This window comes from Aulonocara sp. 'chitande type north' Nkhata Bay, linkage group LG6 (assembly GCF_057382095.1).
Source record: "Aulonocara sp. 'chitande type north' Nkhata Bay isolate Kocher_YH1m ecotype deep benthic linkage group LG6, A_spYH_male_GT1.1, whole genome shotgun sequence".
Taxonomy (NCBI): Eukaryota; Metazoa; Chordata; class Actinopteri; order Cichliformes; family Cichlidae; genus Aulonocara; species Aulonocara sp. 'chitande type north' Nkhata Bay.
In genome coordinates, this window is record NC_141349.1 from 35,700,235 (window position 1) to 35,721,956 (window position 21,722).

The following is a 21,722-nucleotide window of genomic DNA, read 5'->3' on the forward strand; positions in this document are numbered from 1 at the left end:
CAGTTACTCTGAATCCAGCGTCCCCTGATAATGTGTGATGTTTAACTGCTTGTAGAAACTCAGCCTTCATATATTTTTCTTCCAGGCAGTGAAAGTGTGGTCTGTCCGCTGTGAATGATTGTCTGCTACTTTGATTTATGCAATAAAAGTGATAACAGCACAATGGAGAGCAGCAAATGTACTTCAATGTATGAATCTACAAACTGCCTCAGGGTATTATAACTAATTTGTAATACATACAGAACACGAGCCTGCAAGTTGATAGAAAGGCATATGTGACCTTTATCCAACCTCAGTCTAATATCTTCTAATACACTGCTAGACAGATTATTACTGGTCTAAATATTTCATTTTTGTTATCTGCAGACTAAAGGGACACACACCCATCAGTAAAATCTGATAATGTCCACAGACACCACCTGCTCTTGACAAACTGCTCCTTTCACTTGTTATTTAGTTCAGATTCATACCCACACACACTGTTAACTCAAGGCTGCATCGGATGTTTGGTGCAGGTTTTAGTCACTGTCACTGATTTTCTCTTGTCTCGTCTCAGGTACGTGTCTTCAAATTCCGTCATGCTGGTGAAAGGTTATGATAAGACGTCTACATTACACATGAGTAGTGTTTCCAATGCAAAACTTCCCGATAAAACTTTCCCTTTGAAATTCCAAATATATCCCAGAATCGGACATCGCAGTTTAAGGAATAATTTTGCTGATATTCCATAAATGATTTTTTTGTAAAATCCACAATAAAGAATACCAAACAGGATTGTTTTGAAGAAATGTTGAAGTTTAAAGACAAATTGTGGTGAGGGCTGATTAAAGGCTCTTTAACAATATGGTAAAGCTTATTTGGCATTTAGGTCTGAAATCTGTATACATGTAAAGGTCGGTTCCACTGAATAGTGCCATGTAAAATACTACAGTGTACTCAGTCATGCAATGTCAGCAGTATGGGTGTGTTCCACAAAGGTTAAAATGATTTTCAGGTTCTTGTTAGTCACTTCAGAAAGGTTTACTCTGACCACATGTTACCTGAGCTTCCAGAGAAAAAGGTGTGACAGCGTCAAAGGTGTGACAGCGTCTTGTTTTGGTATGTTTGGGTGGGGGTGGTGGTCTGGAACAGAGATCACAGCTCTATTTGGACGGGTGTATATTTAAAATCATTTATGGTGCCAACAGCTATTAATGTTGTTGTCTGCTTCTTTCAATTCACAGAACAAAAATAGCTTTAGCCTCTCAAACAAAATTGTGGTTGTGCAGAGGAACCAGTTTCTAATAGTTAAATCCTTTTTCTTTCACATGAGTGCATGTAAAACCTCGTGCATATAATACTTTTCATTTTGTCCACAAGTGTCTTTGTGTGGTGCAGTTTGAGATAAGGAGAGACTAATAACATAATACAAGAACACAGACACAGATTACAGAGCTCTGCTGTTTACTTATTATTTTAAAGATACTATATTAGAATACACACACACACACACACACACACACACACACACACACACACACACACACACACAGTTTATTCAGATTTGCTGACTTTCATTTTTGTACAGCTCTGTTAAGGTCCTTTCCTGGCATTTCAGTCAGGTAAAGGTCTGGAATTTGGGTGCCCAGGTCCTGTGACTGCAAAATAAGCCCAAACCCTGAAATATCCATCACTGTGCCTGACAGCTGGTATGAGCTGTTTGTACTGTTGTACTGATATTGCGTGCATTATGCCTAGACATCTCCACGCTGATCTTGTCTGTCCAAAGTACATTGTTACACAAATCTTGTGCTTTGTTCAGAGGCAGATTTGCATTGCCAAACTATTCTGCCATGCTCTTTTTAAAGAGAAGAGGCTTTCCACTGTGCTGTCTAATCTTATTCATCAGTGTTTCTCAAGGTAACTGAGGCCTGTAGACTCTGAGATGTAGCTCTTGGGTTTTTTACAGAGCGTATTTGTTGGTTTTGCAAATTGTTTGTATTAAAACTGTTACCAACATACCACTCATTGTTTGGTATGTGCAGATGAAGCTGTCTTACACCCCCAGAAAGGCTTAACAAATACCACTGGCTTAGGCATAATTACTGCTCATAGGTGGTTGTGATAGTGATCTTTTTGTTAAACTTACCTTCTCAGTCAGGGTGAACATGAAAAAGTTGATCACGCTACCTGCCATGATGCACCTGCTGACTTGCATTTTAGAGAAAAAAAAACTTAACTATCAAATGCAGTGAAATTAATTTAAAAAAAAGAAACCGATCATACCCATCCAAATACCTTCTCCCCCCATTTTTATATAATTATTTTACTCTTGTTTGTTGTCTTTTCAGCTTCTTTTGGGTAACTCACTTAAAATCATCTTAGCATTCATCTGTGCCCCATAAAGTAACGAGTAGGAAGTGTAATGAGTTAAGAAGAAATAATTAGCCACATCTTAGGTTTTGGCTGGATTTCAGCATAGTTATCAGTTAAGCTGTCTGACTAGATGTTCCACTTGTCTTTCATCAAAGTTTGTCTAATGAAGACTTACACACCCAATCGATGGAAACAAAAACAAAGACAACAAAAACTATTATCTGCATACCACACTGTTGTTGTTGCATGGCATTTGAGACTGCCCCCCTCACTAAGAACCCTATAAAATACCCTGCTGTGTCTTGCAGGATCACACCTCGGAGACATTCCTTCTGTGCTCACCATCAGCCTCGCATCACGACAACCTCCTGTCACCATGGCAGCCTCTTTGACCCAGCAGAGCAGCTACAGCGTTAAGCAGAGAACCTACAGTTCCAGCAGCCTGGGCGGATGGAAGCAGAGTAGCACGTCCTCTGTTGGCTACACACCCAGTGTGCATGGCGGAGCTGGAGGTTATGGGACCCGCATCTCAAGATCCAACTCTGTCTTCTCTTTAGGGTCCGTGGGCTCATATGGAGAGACTTCTGTAGTCGGAGATGGGAAGGCAACCATGCAGGACCTCAACGACCGCCTGGCTGATTACTTGGCAAAAGTAGGTTTTACTGATGAGCGCTAGTTGCAAGAATTACTCCCCCCCTTTATTTACTTTTAACAATTTGCATTTGTAATCACTAGTTAATAAATAATAAGATTAATTTCCATATAGTAAAATAACAGTTTCTAACAGTACATATTGACCTAACCCTAACCCCCTTTATTCTATTATCTTATCCTATTCTATTGCTTTTTTCCCCTTAATGTTTTACTGCTCTTAAACTTGTACTTTCTGTTTTAAACTTGTACTTGACCAAAAAAAAAAAAAAAAAAAAAAAAAAAAATCCCACATGTGGGACTAATTAAGGTTTCTCTTATCTTATTGAATTTTTTCATGCAGCACTTGTAATGGGGTGTCTTTATATTGTTGTAGTGAGTAAAGGATCAACATACTCACATACAATAATGAACACACACACAAAAAAAAACCCAAACCCCAAAACAAACTAACAAAAAAAAAAAAAACATATGAAATTTTACCAAATGGAAAAATGTAGAACAGTTGCTTTCAGACAAATAATGATAGCCTGCTTGTATGAACCAGTATTTCCTCGTGATGTGCAGGTGCGTTCTCTGGAGGCCAAAAATAGGCAGCTGGAACTGAACATCGCTGAGTTCTGTCAAAAGTCAACTGTTGTTACCAAGAACTACGGTGGCTATTTTTCCACCATCAGTGACCTGAGAGCCGAGGTACCTCTCACACTTTACATAACACAACACACTGAAAAGCAAACCATTTTACAATGCACACACACGAAACCTCGAACATTGCCAAACACCCGAAGTAAACATCTATGCAGGCGACTGAAACATCTTTCCATTGTTTTACTATCACAAAAATTATTGACACCAATTAATGCTGAAGTGTGGATTTGAAGGGTTAGAACCCGTTGTACGCTATGTGACTGATAGATGGCATCCAAAGAAAGCTGAACTGCTGCGGAATGCAAAATAATTTGCTCAATATCAATAAATGAAGAGTATAGCCTATACGCGGTCAGAATTTCAGACAGTTTATTCATTTTCTCCAATTAGATTGCAAGAAGATTTGCAGAGAACCAGGCCATCCACGTGCAGCTTGACAATGCTCAATTGGCAGCGGAAGACTTTAAAATGAAGTAGGTTTACATTCCTTTGTTGCTCCGTGGTATTTCTTTCTACCCCATATTACTTTATACCAAATATGAAAAGAAATCCCACTACATTTGGGAGTTTTTGTTTTATTATTTATTTTTTTCTTTTGAGACCATACAATCGTTACCCCCATCAAAATCGTGAAAATAATGGCATCTGAAAGGGCTGCTTTTCTTCTGTAGATATGACATGGAGATGAACTTGCATTTGACCGTGGAGGCTGACGTATCCCGTCTCCGAGCAGTCCGCGACAGCTTGACTCTTGGCATCAGTGACTTGGAGCTAAGCATAGAGGATCTGAAAGCAGAGCTGGCGCAAATGAAGGCGAATCACAAGGAGGTAAAAGGCGTATAATAGAAAAACAAACCTATTAAACACTGCTGAAGAGATTGCGTGAGTCAATGCTTTCCATGGTGCAGTGTCGCCATCTGCTGGTGGTGGAAGCGCTTACACTTCTGGATGGATTGGAGATTTAAACACTTTTTTTTGTTGTTGTGTTTTTTGTTTGTTTGTTTTGCATGTTGCAGGAGATGAGCCAGTTGAGCATCCAATGCAGTGGCTCTGTAAATGTAGAGGTGGACAGTGCACACTCTACAGATTTGACAAAGGTCCTGGAGGAAATGAGGGAGCAGTATGAAACTGTGGTGAGCAAGAACAAGCTGGAAGTCGAGAAATGGTTCCAGTCGAAGGTGAGGTTCCTAAAATGTTCAAAACGACTCCGGTAGATCCTTAAAAAAAAAAAAAAAAGTTCAAATTTTCTTATTGAATTTTGAATGCTTTCTTTTAAAAAGGTGGAAATTCTCCAGAAGGAAATCATTGTTTCCCAAACAGATGTGAAAACGTTTCACAAAGAGTTGTCCACTCTGAAGAAGACCTACCAAAGTTTGATGATAAGCCGGCAAAGCGCACACACAGAGGTATGGAATAACAACCCAAAAGTACTGAAGCTAAGAAGTAGCAGACCCGCTCTTTTTTTCTCATATTGTACCTATCTCTGGTATCTTGGTGACACAGCTGCAAGCAGAGGAGGCAGGAAAGAGAAACAAGGAGAGGAGAGACAACAAACAAACATTGCCTTGGAGGCTCATTTAAAAAATATAATCAGTATTCAACACTACGACATAACATAACTGCCGTATTTTATGAACTCACATGTGATCATGACCTTTCAATATTTTTTAACTAAAATCATTGTGACATTTTGCAATGTGGCAAGAAACTCAAGACGGTTGAAGTGAGAGAAGGAAAACAGGATAAAGACATGCTGTGGAAGAGAGACAGAGATTAATAACAAGTGTGGTTCAGCGCAGAGAGGTCTATTAACACATAGTGACTGAGCAAGCAAATGAAAAAAAAAAAATAGAATCCTAGAATATAAAATGCATCATCTGAAACAATAACAGAACACTAATCACCCCTTAAATGTTTAAGGAATTAAGAGTTATCTGCTATTTTAATTCCCCCTGTTTATAACAGTCATGAAAAACCATATTCATGAACTTATGAATTTCAAAATAATGTTGGTGGTGTATTTCTGCTCAAAAGCTGAGTTAAATGAGAAAATAGCCAAAAAGTATGTTGCAAAAAATCAAACAAACACATGAAAAAAACATTAATAAAACAAATAAAGGACAAATATACATATAGCTTCCCTACATTTGATTGGGAAATGCTTCATACTGGTTGACATCAGCAGATGTCGAGCCTGGTTAAAATTACTTTTGCTATTTGAAGCACATTAGGTTCGTAATGTTTTAATTGTTAGCGCAAGGGGAATGATTAAAAAATTAAATCAGTTTTTTCCAAACATATCAGGACATATATTAATTTGCTGTAACAGAGAGGAAATGATTCTTCCCACTGACTGTACTCACATGGAGCTGTTGTAACCTCTCTGTCCTGCAGATTACATGCCTACAGGAAAATTTGGAGGAAGTGAAAAGTCGCTATAGTCTTCAGCTTCAACAACTGCAGGTCACCATCTCCACCCTGGAGACTGAGCTGCAGGAGCTGAAGGCCTCTCTTCTGCGGGTGCAAACAGAATATAATGAGCTACTGGACATCAAGATGAGGCTGGAAATGGAGATTGCTGAATATAGGAGGCTGCTAGAAGGAGAGCACTATGAAAAAAAGGAGTAAGAAATTAAAAATGTATCTGTTTTTAATCGATTATCAATTAAAGCAAACAAAAATGTTTTTAAAAAAATGTTTACGCTCTTCTTAGGGTGGTGGTCATCAGCAAGGTCGTAGAAGTGGAAGGTAAGAATCTCCATCACTCACTGAACCAGAACTTCAGATCTTGTCGCAGTAAAACTGAAATAAGCTCTTTACACTATAGTGATGCGATGCATTGTCTTTGCAGAGCGTAAACCCCACATTGAAAAACGAGTGAAGACAATCATCGAGGAAATTGTTGATGGACAGGTGGTCGCCTCCTCTGAGGCCACCCAAGTGGAAACAGTTCAGTAACCTGTGCTCCCCTCACCCGAGCTTCTAAGTTGTTAAAGTTGTGGAGCAGGGAAATTATTTTACTGCTATTGTTAAATAATCATCATTATTACCATTGCATTAATAATATAATCTGCAGTATGATCATTGCTTTAACAATGTAACAGATAGCTTTAAGATGGCCTTAAGATGTTTATGATGATGTTAATTTTGTATTTCAGATGCAGTTATAACTATTGTGTACACAATGCATATCTGTGCTTATTTGAGTTGATGTTCAGGTTCTTTAAAGGTCTTAAGCTTCACTGACGTGACTGTTCAGGTGATACATGCTGAGGGAAAACTAGAACATAGAAGGAATTGCAATACATGCTTACAAAACACTTATATCAGGTCATTTTATATTAAGGTTTTAGTAGAGGTTCTTGGTTAAAACATTTATTTAGTAGAGGACATATACATAGTCTCCGTTAGGTTGTAACACATAAGGATGAGCCTCTGTTCTGGTAAAAGGTCAGAAGTGCAACAGGTGAATTGAGAAAGAGCATTTGAGGACGAGACACAGACAGTTAGTAGGTGAAGAGGTGACACAAAGAGCATGTGAGGTCAACACACACACACACATGAGTTAGATTTATTTAGAGGAGAGATTAGTCATGTCTCGGTGAAAGAGGAACCGTCCTTGTTGTCTCGGCAAGAAAGAGGAACAATTCACTTTAAGACAAGAACGGAAAGTACCAGCCATGAAAATAGAAGATGATCTTCTGGGTTAAAAGTCATTGTGGTGTTGATCTGATCTATGTATAAAATGTATCTGTGACGCATGAAGGGGCGTCAGTAAATCAAACCCTGATGCTATAAAATATGTGTTCATGCTTTGATTAAGTTGAAGATCAATTGCTGTCTGCATACAGAGTTGTCTTCCCACACGTGTGTATTCATTAAAAATCATCGTTTGACCAAGAGCTTCTGGACCAAGGGTGGTTTGTACTCTCCCTCCTCAATTTTGAACCTTAACAAAGTGCACGCTAGTTTCTTCTGGGGAGTTCTCTTTGTTTTCATCTCATTATAAATCGAAACATTGCAAAATGCAGAAAATGCTCATCTTTACACAGTGCACGAGCCTTTGGATAAGTATGAAACCAAACTATGAATAAAAGGCTGAAAAAAATAATGATGATTGACTGATTGATTGTATTTCATTCCAATATATACCGCAAATGAAAAAAAATATCACTATCATTATTTTTTATTCTGAGTTATAAATGTGTTTTCACATCCAGAAGAGGAGTATATTTTGAATACTGACCTTGCTTTGGGATCATTTAATCACAGAGCTAACAGAATCAACTTAAAATATAAAGCCACTGTCTCCTGTACTTTTCTCGTTTGACTACTGAGGTAAAAATCACAAGAGTATGTGAAAACAAATGATGTATTTAGCTTGTAATTTCATATTTAACCACCAGGTGTCGACTTTGGTTTTCTTTTTAAAAGTGGTCCTGGCCCAACTTCAGTGGATTGATTGTATAAGCTTATTTTGCTAAAGTGGAAACAGATTGTTGCTACACAAGAGACTTCTAGAAGCATGATCAGTTTCCCTTACAGAACAATAGACAAAGATCTGCAAAGAGCATAAAAATGAAGGCGCATTACAGATGCTATTTCCGAACTGTTGGAAAAATGGGTGACACTGGATCACAGGCATGGAAACACACAAAAGAAAGGAAAGAAATAAAATATCACAGAATACCTGTGTTATGCAAGCTTGTGCTCTAAGTATGAGTGAAGATTATGTTTGATTCATCACAGGCATCTTTATTTGGGTGGAGCTGAATCAAGTGGAGGCTTGAGATCTACAAAAAGCTTCTCAGTGCTTTGATGAGTTAATCTGCTGGTTAAAATGACTCAACCCAAAACTGCCTTCTTTTCGGTGCTTTTGTATTCCAGTACTTTGCCACACTGATCAATCCTAAGTGCTATTAAACGTAATTATCGCCCTTAATTGTAAAAGTGAACCTTGCTGTTTCAGCTGTTTTCTACACAAAGAAATATCAAGTTAAGGCGAAGCAGTCATTCATACAACTCATCATCTAAAACTAAACCTGAGCATAAGTAGTTCATACAAAATTGTACAATTGTTGGACCGTATGCAACTTAGGTTCCTAATTTATGTGCATAAGGTCATGTTTTAAAGTGAAATTCAAATGTTACATTTACCTCAGGGGTTCAAACTTATGCATAATTTCAAAAGCAAAATGCAGTCACATATGGTGGGCAGATTCTCAGTGCACGTGTGTTTTTCTGTTGCACTCAGTCTGTGTATGTTTGATAAAAAGAAACAGAAATTGTGTATTTTACTTGCTTGCCTGCATTACAGAGGGAATATTAGTACGGCATAGCATAGATATTGTGGGGTTTGACTGTGTGCACATGGTCTCTTTATCTATATCCCCAAATTTTTTAATGGTAAAAAAAGCAAATCTGTCTCAGTGAACATTGTTATGCTGTCTCTGCTGTAAATTTCCAGACCTATTGAATGAGATGTTCCTTGCTATAGAGGGTGTGGCCAGTCATTGCAGGGCACTGGAAGAGGCAACAGAGACCAGTTTGGGCCTGAATCATAATAACTCAAAACATTCTCAGAAAAAAGTACCTTATTGCACCTTTAGACATATCACAGCGTGGGCTGGTACCGTCTGTGGTACTGTCATTTTAACCTTGACATTGTCTATTTTGTACCTTTGTGGTTTGTACGTTACAAATGTTTCCTGCTCATATACAAGCCACATATATGCAGTGATAAAAAAGCATACAGCATGACTCATTAGCTTGTAGAAGCCTCTTTAGCAGCAGTAACTTGAAGTCACCTGTAACTTTATCTGTTTTTTAGATCTTTGTGGAGGAATTTTGGCACACTCATTTGTACATTGTTGGTTCAGTTCTTTGAAGTTTGTGGGTGTTCATTTCATGCACAGCTCTCAAGAGCCTGCCACACTATTTCAATCAAGTTGGGGTTTGGATTTTGGGCCATTGCAACTCCTTGACTCTTTTCTTTTTCAGTCATTCTGTTGTAGATTTGCAAGTGTGCTTGGGATCATTGTCTTTTTGCATGACACAATTTAGGCCAAGCTTTAGATGTTAGTATCACATTCAATTCTAGAATACTTTGGTATATGGTCGACTTAGTGACTGCAAGGTGCCAAGATCCTGTGAGTGGAAAACAATCCTGCATCATCACCCCTCCTTGACCATGCTGACAGTTTCTATGAAGTGCTTGTGCTGATATGCTGTGTTTGGTTTGCCTAAAACTGTTCTGTGCATTCTGAAAAAACATCTCTTTTTTGGTCTTACCTCTTCACAAGACATTGTTCCAGAAGTCTCGTGGTTTGTTCAATTGCAACTTTGCAAACCTAAGCATTGGAGCCATATTATTCTTTCTCCTGAAAACCCTTTCAAACAAGCCACATTAGTTTAGTGTATTGAATTGTTATGATCTTAACATGCTGAGGCCTGAAGAGGTTTTCAGACTTTAGGCTGTATTTGCTGTCCACTCCTGGAAAGATTGTGACTTTGTGCTAAAATACACCTGAATGCACCTGAAAATGAACCACAAAAATGTATACACGACTGGTCGCAATAGTTATATTTGTGTAGACTATACCTGTAGAGAATGAAATGGACTTTCGCTGTACCTGTAAATCTGAGAGTGCACACATGGAGAAAGGCAGATGAGCAAAAAAAACCCCAAATGATTCTGTAATGAATCATCAGAACTCTCGCTTTCTTGCCTAAAGGGGCGAGATATTGTTTTATACTGGCTCATATGTAACATACTCACACCCAGGAAAAAGCTCTCTAAGCTATTTGATCATGTCACAGCACATTTTAAACATGGTGTTCCTGTTCTCACCCCAAGCTGCATTTATTTCTGTCAATGAGGCACTTTATACTCAGGCTTGAACACGCCTTTGACATTCCAAGAAACTGGATACGTGACACTGTAAATCTGTCAGAAGAGTTATGGACACGGTTTTTGGCAAAAGTCCAGTAAGTTTAACTGCAAGTACATTTCTCCTTCACGCTATATACAATAGTCTTCCACAGTGGCATAAATGTAGTGAATATTGTTTTTAGTCTTATCTTCTTAAGATCTGATTATGGCTTTAAGTGATTGGCATCAGCACTGGTTCTCAGGAATATCTCAATTACAACCATTCATACTTCATTCATAATTTCATACTTCACACAACAGCTCACCTTGCCCTACACATACAATTACGCTAATCAACAGAACTGATGTAAAACCACAGCACGGTTTTTACTGTCAAAGAAAACAAGTGTGCAAATTGTTTCGCAATCAACAAGAGCGTAGTAGGCCCACACCCGAAGGCAACCGGTGACTTTTTAACAAGCGAACATTTGACACTTTTTAAAATATATATTTAGTACAAGACCTTGAACAAGACCTTTGTGAAAATTCATTTTTTATTTTGATTTTTCCCCCCCCCCCATTCAACATATTTACAAATGCAATTCCAAAAAAGTTGGGACCCTGTGTAGAATGTAAATAGACACAGAATGACAAGATTTAGAAAATCTCCTAAACCTATATTTTACTCACAATAGAACACAGAAGGGCAATGTTTTTCACTATGTAGCATCGGCTGTCTTCTTTTAACAGCAGTCCATGAACACCTGGCAACTGAGGAGAGCAGTTGTTGGAGTTTTGAGACAGGATTGTTGTCCCATTCTTGTTTGATATAGCTGCCCAAAGTCCTGGCTCTTCTGTGTTGTGCTTTTTGTTTCATGATGCACCTGATGTTTTGAATTGGTGAAAGGATTGGAATGAATGTGGTTTAGCTTACTATACTAAAACACATACTTTACCAAAATATGAAAAATCTTTGCCTGAAAAAGATATCAGCATTGGTGGTGCCTTTCCAGAGGCAAGCTCGCAGTTTCATGGCAACTAATCCTCCCCAGTGCAGAGATGCAGTCTTTCAAACTAAGCATTGATGACAAGCTGGACGGACCCTTTCTGCTTCAGTCCAGAGAATGGAGTGTTAATATTGTCCAAACAGAATGTCAACTTTCCATTTGTCTGACCATGGAACAGTTTTTCACTTTGCCTCAGTCCATTTTAGAATGAGCTTTGGTGGTTCAGAGAAGACAGTGGCTTTTCTGGATCATGCTCATATATTGCTTCTTTGTGGCACGATCCAGCTTTAACCTGTATTTGTGGCTGGCACAGCGAATTGACAGGATCATGCCTGCTTTTAACGCAGCACCACCTGAGGGTGATCGCAAGCATCTAAGTACTGATTTTCAGTTCCCTGTGCACAGAGATTTCTCCAGATTGTCTTTTTGATGATATTATGTGCTTTAGATGAAGAAATATTCAGTCTTAAGTTATACGTTGAGTTACATTAAATGTTTTTTTTTTCAGGAGATTGGTGAACCTACACTGATCTGTACCTTTGAAAAACGCCTCTCTAAGATCCTCTTTTTAAACCTAATCATGTTACTAAACTGTCGCCAGTTAACCTAATTAGTTGTATTTTCCTCTACCTGTTTCTTTTTAATTCCACTTACTTTTCCAGCCTTTTCCTGCCCCCATCACAACTTTTTTAGAGAACTGTTGCAGCAGTCCAATTCAAAATGGACTCATATTTTCCTTAAAATAATACATTTCCTCAGTTTAAATGTATGACTTGAATTCTATGTTCTATTGTGAATAAAATAAGTGTTTGTGCTACTTTTCTATACATTTGGATTTGCATCAATAGATCATCTTTTATGAAAAAGGGAAGTGCACTCTTGGGTGTAGAAGTTAGTGGTTATATTGGAGAATTAAAATCTTGGCTAATTGCTAACATAATGCTGACGGCAGGGGTGGCAAGTTTTAAAACACCTCCAAACTAACCAAACTAACTCTAATACTTCTTCATGCAATGTTTCATTCTAGCACAAGTAAGTAAAAATATTTAAGTGAATGCACTTTGTCATGTTGTGTAGCTTTCCATTGATTTCGTGATCTACAGATCAGTGAGTATGAGATTCCTGTCTGTGCAGGTTTTGCCTAATGCCTAAGGAAACATGAGCTGTTCATCATTTTGACAGGATTCTTGACAGCAGCCTACCTAGAAGTTAATAAATGTTCCTTTGTACTCTCACAGTAACAAATTTATTTTCATTCAAGTAATTTATTTATTTTTAAATCAATTGTGTTGGTAGTAATATAGTAAGTCAGCGTTACTGAATCACTTTCATGACACTGACGCTTGTTGCTAAAAATGTTCTGTCATTTACGACACATTATTATTTCTTTAACATTTGTTTTTCTGACCAATCTTTTTGCATGTTATACACTCTAAAATGTTAATCAGCAGAAAATCCAAAAATATATATTTAGCAAATGACATGAAGGGATGAACTTCATCTAAGTGATTCAAGTGCACTATTTGTTATGCTCTGTGCACATAAATTATCCTCTGTTATGAATAACCAGTCAGCATCTCAGATATAATTTACAGCTGTTTAGCACATGCAAGAGACAGCTTTGCAACTTGCAAATGATTAGCAGCATCTGGTTTTGCTAAGTAGTAATTGCTAAATCTACTGTGTATGTGCAAGTTCTGCAGCAGTCATTTCTGTGAGGCAAAGGGAAACTTTTTACTGGCTAGAAACAAAATAAAAGCATTGTTAGAATCATTTTCTACATTAAAAATGAAAAAAAGAAGAAAAGAATATAAAGACACTATAGAGTAAAGAGAAAAGGTAAATGCTTTGCAATTTTTCAAATAGATAGGTAAATGGTAGGTAAATGGTAAATCTAACATTTGCACCAGACTGATGTGGAACTGTTTGAGCAAAATCCCCCAGGGTATTGTAAATGACTTAAAATTGGTGTGGAGAGATGGAAAGAAGCAAACAAGCAAGAGCTTGTTCAGGCATGATGCACACGTCAAAGTACAATGCCAAGAAAAGTCAATAACAAGCAAGCACATTTCTGGTGAGCTTTCCAGCAGTGCAGTGCCAAATCTTGAATAAGGCTAAGTCTTCTTTGACATCTATAATACTCTGCTAGGCAAACCTGCAGGCTATTGCAGGGCAAAATGAACAAACACATAAAAGATGATATTTTAAGGTAACATTGAGGGAAAAAAAGATGTGTGAGAATAAGTGTGCTGCTGGCTGAGAGTCAAGTAAAAAAAACAACTTGTGTTTGCAGTGCTTATTACCTTGGGAACAAAACAGGTGTGGCTTGCCTGGTTTGGCTCTTTTTTTCAAAAATTATGCTACAAAATTAATGAGGTCCCATCACCTGACAGAACAGTTTTAACTGTATAACTAACTTGAGGCACATGTTGATGGGTGTGGCTGTTTTACAATTTACACAACGTTCTGCAGTAATAAAGATACTGGTGTCCTTATGCACAATAATATCGAACAACGGAATACAGAATAATATTGAATGAAATAATGACAATATTCAGCATGAATTGAAGCCAGTTGTAAAATTTGGATACCTTACAAATGCAGTAAATACTTAATCCTACTTTCTCCTTTTTATGATTGCACAAAATGCATATCTGTGTGAACACTTGGGCTGAACACCCATTTTAGGTAATGCTCCTCCCTTTGTGCCTGCATGACACCACCCACACTGAAGGCAGCAGCAGCTTTTTGCAGCATAAAAAGGGTCCAGCAGCAGAGCTGTGCATCTCAGCCATCTCCGTCTGTTCAAGGCAGTCAGACCACCTGAGCAACCTTCACAATGCTGTCTTTGTCAACATCCAATAGCAGTTATTCTGGGCGCTTTGGAGGTTCAGGCATAGGTGGAGGTGGAGGCAGTGTCCAAAGGATGTATGCTAGAAGCGTGCACGGTGGTGCAGGTGGACACGGAGCAAGAATTTCGGTTTCTGGTGGTGGTGGTGGTTTTGGTTTTTCCAGTGGAGGTGGTGGTGGAGGTTTTGGTAGCGGTGCAGCCTTTGGCGGCGGTTCAGGCTTTGGTGGTGGTGCAGCCTTTGGTGGTGGTGCAGCCTTTGGTGGTGGTGCAGGTTTTGGCGGCGGGGATATCAATGTTGGTGCCAATGAAAAGGCCACCATGCAGAACCTGAATGACCGCCTGGCCTCCTACTTGGAGAAAGTGCGCAAGCTTGAGAAGGCCAACGGTGAACTTGAGCTCAAGATCAGGCAGTTCTTGGAAAATAAGACCTCCCCTTCAGCCCGTGACTACTCAGCTTATGAGGCCACTATTGCTGACCTGCGAGATAAGGTATGTCACATGAGTAGTGAATCCGAATGCTACACCACGTTTTAATTTATTATGAAATGCATGAACTTTAAGAAGTTGCTTTTGAAATATAAGTCAGAATCAGTTGTTTTTAATGTTTGCACAAATATAAAGACATGTAGTAGTTATTTAAAAAATGGTATTTCATAATCACACAGATCCGGGATGCCATTTCTGTCAATGGAGGCATCTTTCTGGCCTGTGAGAATGCAAAACTGGCAGCAGATGACTTCAGAACCAAGTAAGGGATAGTAGTGGTTAAATGCTGTTGAACCTTGTGAATTTTTAATTTACACTAAACAAACACAGAACTGTTGAGATGAAATATCTCATCACTTGTGGCCTTGCAGGTATGAGAACGAGCTTTCTATGCGTACATCAGTAGAGGCAGATATTGCTGAGCTGAAGAGACTATTGGATCAGCTGACACTATGCAGATCTGACCTGGAGATGCAGATAGAAGGCCTCAAGGAGGAGCTCATTTTCCTTAAGAAAAACCACGAGGAGGTCAGTAGAAAACAGTGAACAGTCATTCAAGCAAATTAAAAATGGAACAAATTTATTCAACTGTACAATACAACCAACTCAATTAAAATACTGAACCATTTGTCCACCAGGAAATGGCAGCAATGAGAACCCAGATGAGTGGTCAGATCAATGTGGAGGTGGATGCAGCACCACAACAAGACCTGAACAGTGTTTTGGCTGAGATCCGTGACCAATATGAATCTATAACTGCCAAAAAAAAGAAAGAACTTCAAGCTTGGTTTGATCAAAAGGTAAGACTGAAGAAGATCTGATTTTCAATGCATAGATTGTTGTTCGAAGTTATTTAGTGATATATGAACTTTGCATTGAGTCTCATATCTGTTGCAGTCAGATGAGCTGAGCAAAGAGATGACTGCGAACACAGAAATTCTGCAAACATCCAAAACAGAAATCACTGACCTCCGTCGCACATTGCAAGGCCTGGAGATTGAATTACAGTCACAGTTAAGCATGGTAAATAAAATCATTTGGCTTTATTCGAACTCATTCACTAATCCCAGCTTCAGATTTTTGACAGATTTTCTTTACCCCTTCCTTTCTTCAATAGAAAGCAGGTTTGGAAAACTCTCTGGCTGAAACAGAGGCGCGGTATTCTATGAAGCTTCAAGGCCTCCAGATGCAAGTGACAGGCATGGAGGAACAGTTGATGCAGCTCCGTGCTGATATTGATCGCCAGAGCCAAGAATACAAGATGCTCCTCGACATCAAAACTCGCCTGGAAATGGAGATTGCAGAGTATAGGAGGCTGTTGGATGGAGAGGGCAGGTAAGAAAAATGAAGAATTCAGCCCTTTCACCATAAGCTAGTTCTGCAAATTTAAATCTTAAACTGATTTTAACACCAACTCTGTACTTTTCACAGCATCCAAAGCTCTGGATCTTCCAGCGTCACCACTAAAAAAGTGGTCGTGATCACTGAGGAAGTAAGCGATGGCAAGGTGGTGTCCTCAAGTACCCACACCACCCGTACCTAAACTGTCTCAAACAGCAAACACAGCACAACTTCTGGAGTACACAAATTCCACATCTAAGTCGCTACTACATCCTTCAAATACTAACGTGATGCAATAAAAGGCTCTCAGTTTGCTGACTTGAATTTTGTCTTATTTGTGTTTACTTAATTTCAAATGTCATGATAGTGACAGCTCCACAGTTTTTCATCAACCAAGAAGGTATTTTTAAAAGGTATATTTATATTTCATAAGGTATTTCATGACATTGGTGAATACTAAGATAATATTAGTATTTTGACAATACAAACTTGGCTGAGAATTAAATTAAACATAACAGCAAATATAAAGTTGCAGCCTGAGGCCATCTTGCTAGATAGAAAAGCTAAAAGTAATGATTACTCAGGACTGTGCCTCTTTTCAAAATTTCCATTATGACACATGAGCCTAAGATGTTTTATAGTCTTTAGAAAGAGAGCAATAAAGTAAAACATTTCTGAACCTGTTGAGTACACGATGACACAAAAACATTTAAAAACACGTTACAGTCAGCATTTAGACTTTATTTCATATTTGGAATAGAATAGAATAGAATAGAACAGAATAGAATAATCCTTTAATTGTCCCACAGGGGGAAATTTGGGTGTTACAACAGCCAGAAAGACACATATACAAACAAGCAGTACACAAGACAGAACAGAAACATACACATTTTTTACATATTTGCATGAAGGACAATGGTTACCAAAAACTGAGTACCATACTGTTATTAAATAAAATAAAATTAAATACAGATAAGAGGCAATCCCTGGTTATAGTGTGAATCGGTTTATAAAATAGTGCAAGATACAGCGCTGATGTAAACATCTATGATTGTTGGGAGCAGTTCTGATTGTACTTTCTGACAGCTGCAGGGAGGAAGGACCTGCAGAAACGCTCCTTCATGCATCTAGGATGCAGCAGTCTGTCACTGAAGGAGCTCTGCAGTTCAGCAACATCTACATGCATGGGGTGGGAGACTCTGTCCATTAGAGATGTTATTTTGGCCAGAGTCCTTCTGTCTCCCACCACCTGCACAGGGTCCAGGGTGCATCCCAGAACAGAGCTGGCCTTCCTAATGAGTTTATCCAACCTCTTCCTCTCAGCTGCAGATAAACTGCTGCTCCAACATACAACACTGTAAAATATGACAGATGCCACCACAGAGTCATAGAAGCGCTCCCTGTACTCCAAATGACCTCAGCCGCCTCAGCAGGTAGAGTCTGCAATGACCCTTCCTGTAAAGAGCATCGGTGTTGTGGCTCCAGTCTAGCTTATTATTCAGGTGAGCACCCACTATCTCTATAAGAGTCCACTATCTCAATGTCCACTCCCTGGATGTTCACCGGTGTCAGTGTGGTGGGTCTGCATCTCCAGAAATCCACTACCAACTCCTTGGTTTTCCCAGCGTTGATCAGCAGGTGGTTCTGCTGACACCAGTCCACAAAGTCCAGAGTCCACTGTCTGTACTCTGAGTCGTCCTCACCTGTGATGAGGGAAAACGTGTGTATGACATCAAGAATCAACAAGTTTTTGTTCATTAAAATTAATGGATCTTCCCACCCCTAACATATGTGATGTGAGCAAAATGTTCACCATGTGGATTCTGATAGACTTCTCCGTCTCATTACACGTGATTAAAGCTGCATCAACCAACATTTTGCCACTAGGGGGCAGGGAATGTGTGCATCAACACTAGAAGACATTTGTCTAGGTTTTAGAAAGATCATTAAAAATGTAAGGATACTGATAAGCTAAGTGATGTTTTTTTTTTAAATGTGTCTTTAATATAGCAACCTCTGGGGTAAATGTTTTTGGTTCTGAACAGAAGTTGTCCACTGAGACAAAATGCCCAAAAAACCTAACTTAGTATATCCACAGGTAGGTGAACTCTAAAGAGACACAGTTGTTAAAGCGTGTAAGCAAACAATGTCTGTGCAATCAGAAGAAACAACATTATTATTATCATTGAATCTCTTTACTATAAACTGATCATTATGTCACTCCATCATTAACCCTCTCAAGGCAGGCGTTGCCGATTTGCAACAGTTAAAAACTAACAACCTGATTACCCCACATACATATTTTATGAGGTTTTTTTACTCAGAAGTACCACTGCAGGACTTGGTTGTGCATTAGCAACAAAAAGTTTAATTTGAGCCTGAGAGGGTTAACCCACTCTTTCCTGGCACTCCCTGTACCTACACCAGGCAGAAACTATTATTATACTCTGCAATTTTACTTCTAAGTTTATAAGAAGTAAAAAAAGCCTTGAGGCGACTTTTGTTGTGATTTGGCGCTATATAAATAAAATTGAATTGAAATTGAATTGAATTAATCAAGCTTTGTAGAGATGGGGTTGAGAATTTGTTTAGTACCTGCTCTAAACTAATTTTAACAGCTTGTTATTTTTTTCCTTGTACTTGTCTTCAGGAGAGATAAATTTATTTTTTGTCAGAAGAAGTGTCTCATATGTATAAAGGTTGTTTAGTTTGAGCTTACAGTTTTTTGGTACTCACTGAATTTGATTAACCAGGGGTTTAAGGAACAAGAAAAGACTTTACATTACATAAAACCCTATTTTGTCCACATTTATGATAAAATATGTTGGTAGTCAACATAGACTGAATGTAAAAAGACACTGATTTGTGAACCCCTGTTTTAAAGCCTAAATGTCTGTCTCTCTCACTGCATTTTTCACTCCTGACAGCTGGGATGGGTTCCAGTCCCATTACCCCACAACCCTGAATTGGAGAAGTGGTTGAGAAAATTGATGGAATTTCATTAAAATACTTCAACAGGCACCAACACAACATACATGACTTTGAGTGACTCAAATTTGCCGAGGCAAAGCTTAACAGACTGCTAACAGCTACAGCCACGTCAAAGTTTCCCAGCTGTCAGTCATAACCTCAAAGCCTGTCTGCTTAAATTAAAGCATTATTACAATTTAAAAGGGTGGCTTCTTAATAAAACCAACCCCTTTAAATTGTTACGAAAGGAGATTGGCTACAGAAAAGGGGCTTAAATTCACCTTAAAGCTGCAAAATTGACAGTTATTTCTGGTTTTTCATGTCATACATATGTTAAATAAAACCACACTGACTAATGCCACATGCACATCTACTATAAAGTGACAAAAGAGATGAAAACCTACATAATAATTTTACATTTATGTAGACGCCACACATGAAACTTTAATTCAACTGCATGATCTTTATTTTTTGATCATTCATCCCATATTCCATGAGCTTCTATCTATTCATCCCTAAGTTGACCCAGATTATCAACGGTCTCGTTGGTCTGCACCACCCTTCCATCCACAATTTTCTCCACCACTGTGATGACCTTTTTGACCACTAAAGAAAAGAAGAGAAAAAACAAACATGATAAATTCTCAAGACATTTCTTAAAACTGTATCTAATGTAAATTTATGATATAATTTGGACAATTAAAAAAAAATGATACGAATGATACAAAAAAAACCTTTCTTGCCTTTTTTTGAGCTGCAATAAGTGCTGGTGCGGATGGGGGGTGGGAGAGAAATCATTAGTCTGAATCATTCATATCATAAACAATTTCAACAAAATCAACAAACGTAGATTTTTCCCCCTCTGTCTCTAATGTTCTCTCCCCTGACTCATGATTTTCTCATCATATTTTCTCATTTTTCTCCACTGCCTCTTTCTCTTCACTAGGTCTTACCTGTCATCCTCCCCATCCAGCAGCCTCCTGTACTCTGCAATCTCCATCTCCAGCCTGGTCTTGAGATCCAGCAACATGTCATATTTGTGCTTGTTGTCGGTGATACTGCTGTGGATCTGGGAAAGCTGATCCTCCAGGCTTTTGACCATATTCTGAAGGTTTGTTAGCTTCATGGCATAGCGTCCCTGGGTCTCTGCCAGAGTTCCCTCTAGAGATGTTTTCTGTTTGAGTTTCAGAAGAAAATTGTTCAGTGAATAGGCAGTCAGCAATTGTGTGACATACTGCAAACATTCCCGTCATACTTAATGGACAGATAAAATGACATCAGTTCCAGTGACATTAAACTGATGTGTGTTACCATGGTCAAATGGCCCTGCAGTTCAATCTCCAGTCTCTGGAGAGTGTTCCTCAGCTCTGTAATCTCTCTTCGTGTTGTGACCAGAACCTCAGTTTGTGTTTGCACTTCCTGCTCCACTTCTGCAATCTGAGCAGAAACACAACATCATAATATGTTTCACTCCAGTTGAAAGATCACTTCATGGAAATAATAATAATAATAACTTCACTTCTCACCTTGTTTTGATACCACAATTCGAGCTCTTTGCTGTTCTTTGCAATCACACCCTCGTAGTGCTGCCTGATCTCTGCTATAGCCTCGTTAAGGTCTCGAGAGGGAGAAGCGTCCACGGATACATTAACCTGGCCACCCATCTGAGTCCTCAGTAGAACCACATCCTGCAGAGGTCAAAGGGCAATAAAATTTCACAAAATATTTCACAAAAAAAATCACAAATCCTCAAAATAATCTACCTGTTGTTATGATAGTCATGCGTGTTTTTGGCTCTTTAATCTGCATGTGTGTTCATGTGTGTGTGGTGGGTGCGGGTGTTGAACAAACAGAAGCAATGAGGTAATGGAGAAAGAGAAGAATACATGGAAGTGTGCAGAGAGAAGAGGGGCAGCAAGGGGAAAAGGAGAAGGTGGCAGAGCTGTTTATAAAAGCATGAACCTAACACTGCATTTCCTCTGTATTATCAGGGGTAAAACATGGGTCATGTGTGAATTATGAACAGCCAGCCACAAAAGCTTGCAATGAAAAACAGATGTGATCTCATAAGGTTGCCCTCTCAGTAAACTCGCCTCTTCGTGGTTTTTCTTGAGGCTAATGACGTCTTCCTTCAGGGTTTCATACTGATTCTCCAGATCCAGCCTCAATAGGTTAAGATCATCCGTTAGCTTCCTCAGACCAGCAATGTCTGCTTCCACTGCCAGTCTCATGACCAGCTCGCTTTCATACCTGAGTGAATTTCACACAAAATGGCAGATGGACAAGTCAGCAGGTTATCACAATCAGAAGCTGTGAGTCAGACATGTGTACATGTGAATGTAGAAGGGTTATAAACATACAGAGGGCACACTCACTTCACTTTAAAATCATCAGCAGCCAGTTTTGCATTGTCAATGTCCAGGATGGTCTTGGCATTGAGCATGGAGGCAATACAAATCTATGAGTGGGCAAAAACACATGGAAACAGTCAGAAAACAATCAAGCTCTTACTTCAGGTAACAACATTTGAGTTCCTCTCTAC

The 21,722-nt window shown here is 38.8% G+C and overlaps 3 protein-coding genes across 5 annotated transcripts in view; 2 read left to right on the plus strand and 1 right to left on the minus strand.

The window, feature by feature from the left end:
* The window catches only part of krt98 (keratin 98), a 50,856-nt gene that overhangs the window by 11,818 nt on the left and 17,316 nt on the right, over window positions 1-21,722 (minus strand). The window contains exons 2-8 of one of the 3 annotated variants that reach the window (XR_015129936.1): window positions 21,556-21,638; window positions 21,274-21,430; window positions 20,707-20,868; window positions 20,492-20,617; window positions 20,134-20,354; window positions 19,924-19,946; window positions 18,254-19,786 (exon numbers count right to left, since the gene is read on the minus strand). Coding sequence is in view for 2 of the 3 variants with exons in the window: in XM_086296657.1 (XP_086152783.1) it covers window positions 19,686-19,786; window positions 19,924-19,946; window positions 20,134-20,354; window positions 20,492-20,617; window positions 20,707-20,868; window positions 21,274-21,430; window positions 21,556-21,638 (873 nt within the window). In the remaining variant the exon portion in view is untranslated. Of the gene's footprint in view, window positions 1-16,915; window positions 19,787-19,923; window positions 19,947-20,133; window positions 20,355-20,491; window positions 20,618-20,706; window positions 20,869-21,273; window positions 21,431-21,555; window positions 21,639-21,722 lie in introns of those variants that run through there. The other 2 variants (XM_086296657.1, XM_086296658.1) reach the window with 2 other exon arrangements.
* On the plus strand, window positions 2,682-7,749 carry LOC147328354 (keratin, type I cytoskeletal 19-like). Its single transcript, XM_086296659.1, has 9 exons — window positions 2,682-3,007; window positions 3,574-3,699; window positions 4,045-4,127; window positions 4,326-4,482; window positions 4,671-4,832; window positions 4,935-5,060; window positions 6,049-6,278; window positions 6,368-6,402; window positions 6,506-7,749. Exons 1-9 carry the CDS (start codon window positions 2,732-2,734, stop codon window positions 6,610-6,612), a joined length of 1,302 nt encoding a protein of 433 aa, XP_086152785.1. The 5' UTR covers window positions 2,682-2,731; the 3' UTR covers window positions 6,613-7,749.
* On the plus strand, window positions 14,300-16,534 carry LOC147328355 (keratin, type I cytoskeletal 50 kDa-like). The gene is made up of 7 exons (XM_086296656.1): window positions 14,300-14,872; window positions 15,049-15,131; window positions 15,241-15,397; window positions 15,508-15,669; window positions 15,767-15,892; window positions 15,987-16,204; window positions 16,301-16,534. Exons 1-7 carry the CDS (start codon window positions 14,372-14,374, stop codon window positions 16,410-16,412), a joined length of 1,359 nt encoding a protein of 452 aa, XP_086152782.1. The 5' UTR covers window positions 14,300-14,371; the 3' UTR covers window positions 16,413-16,534.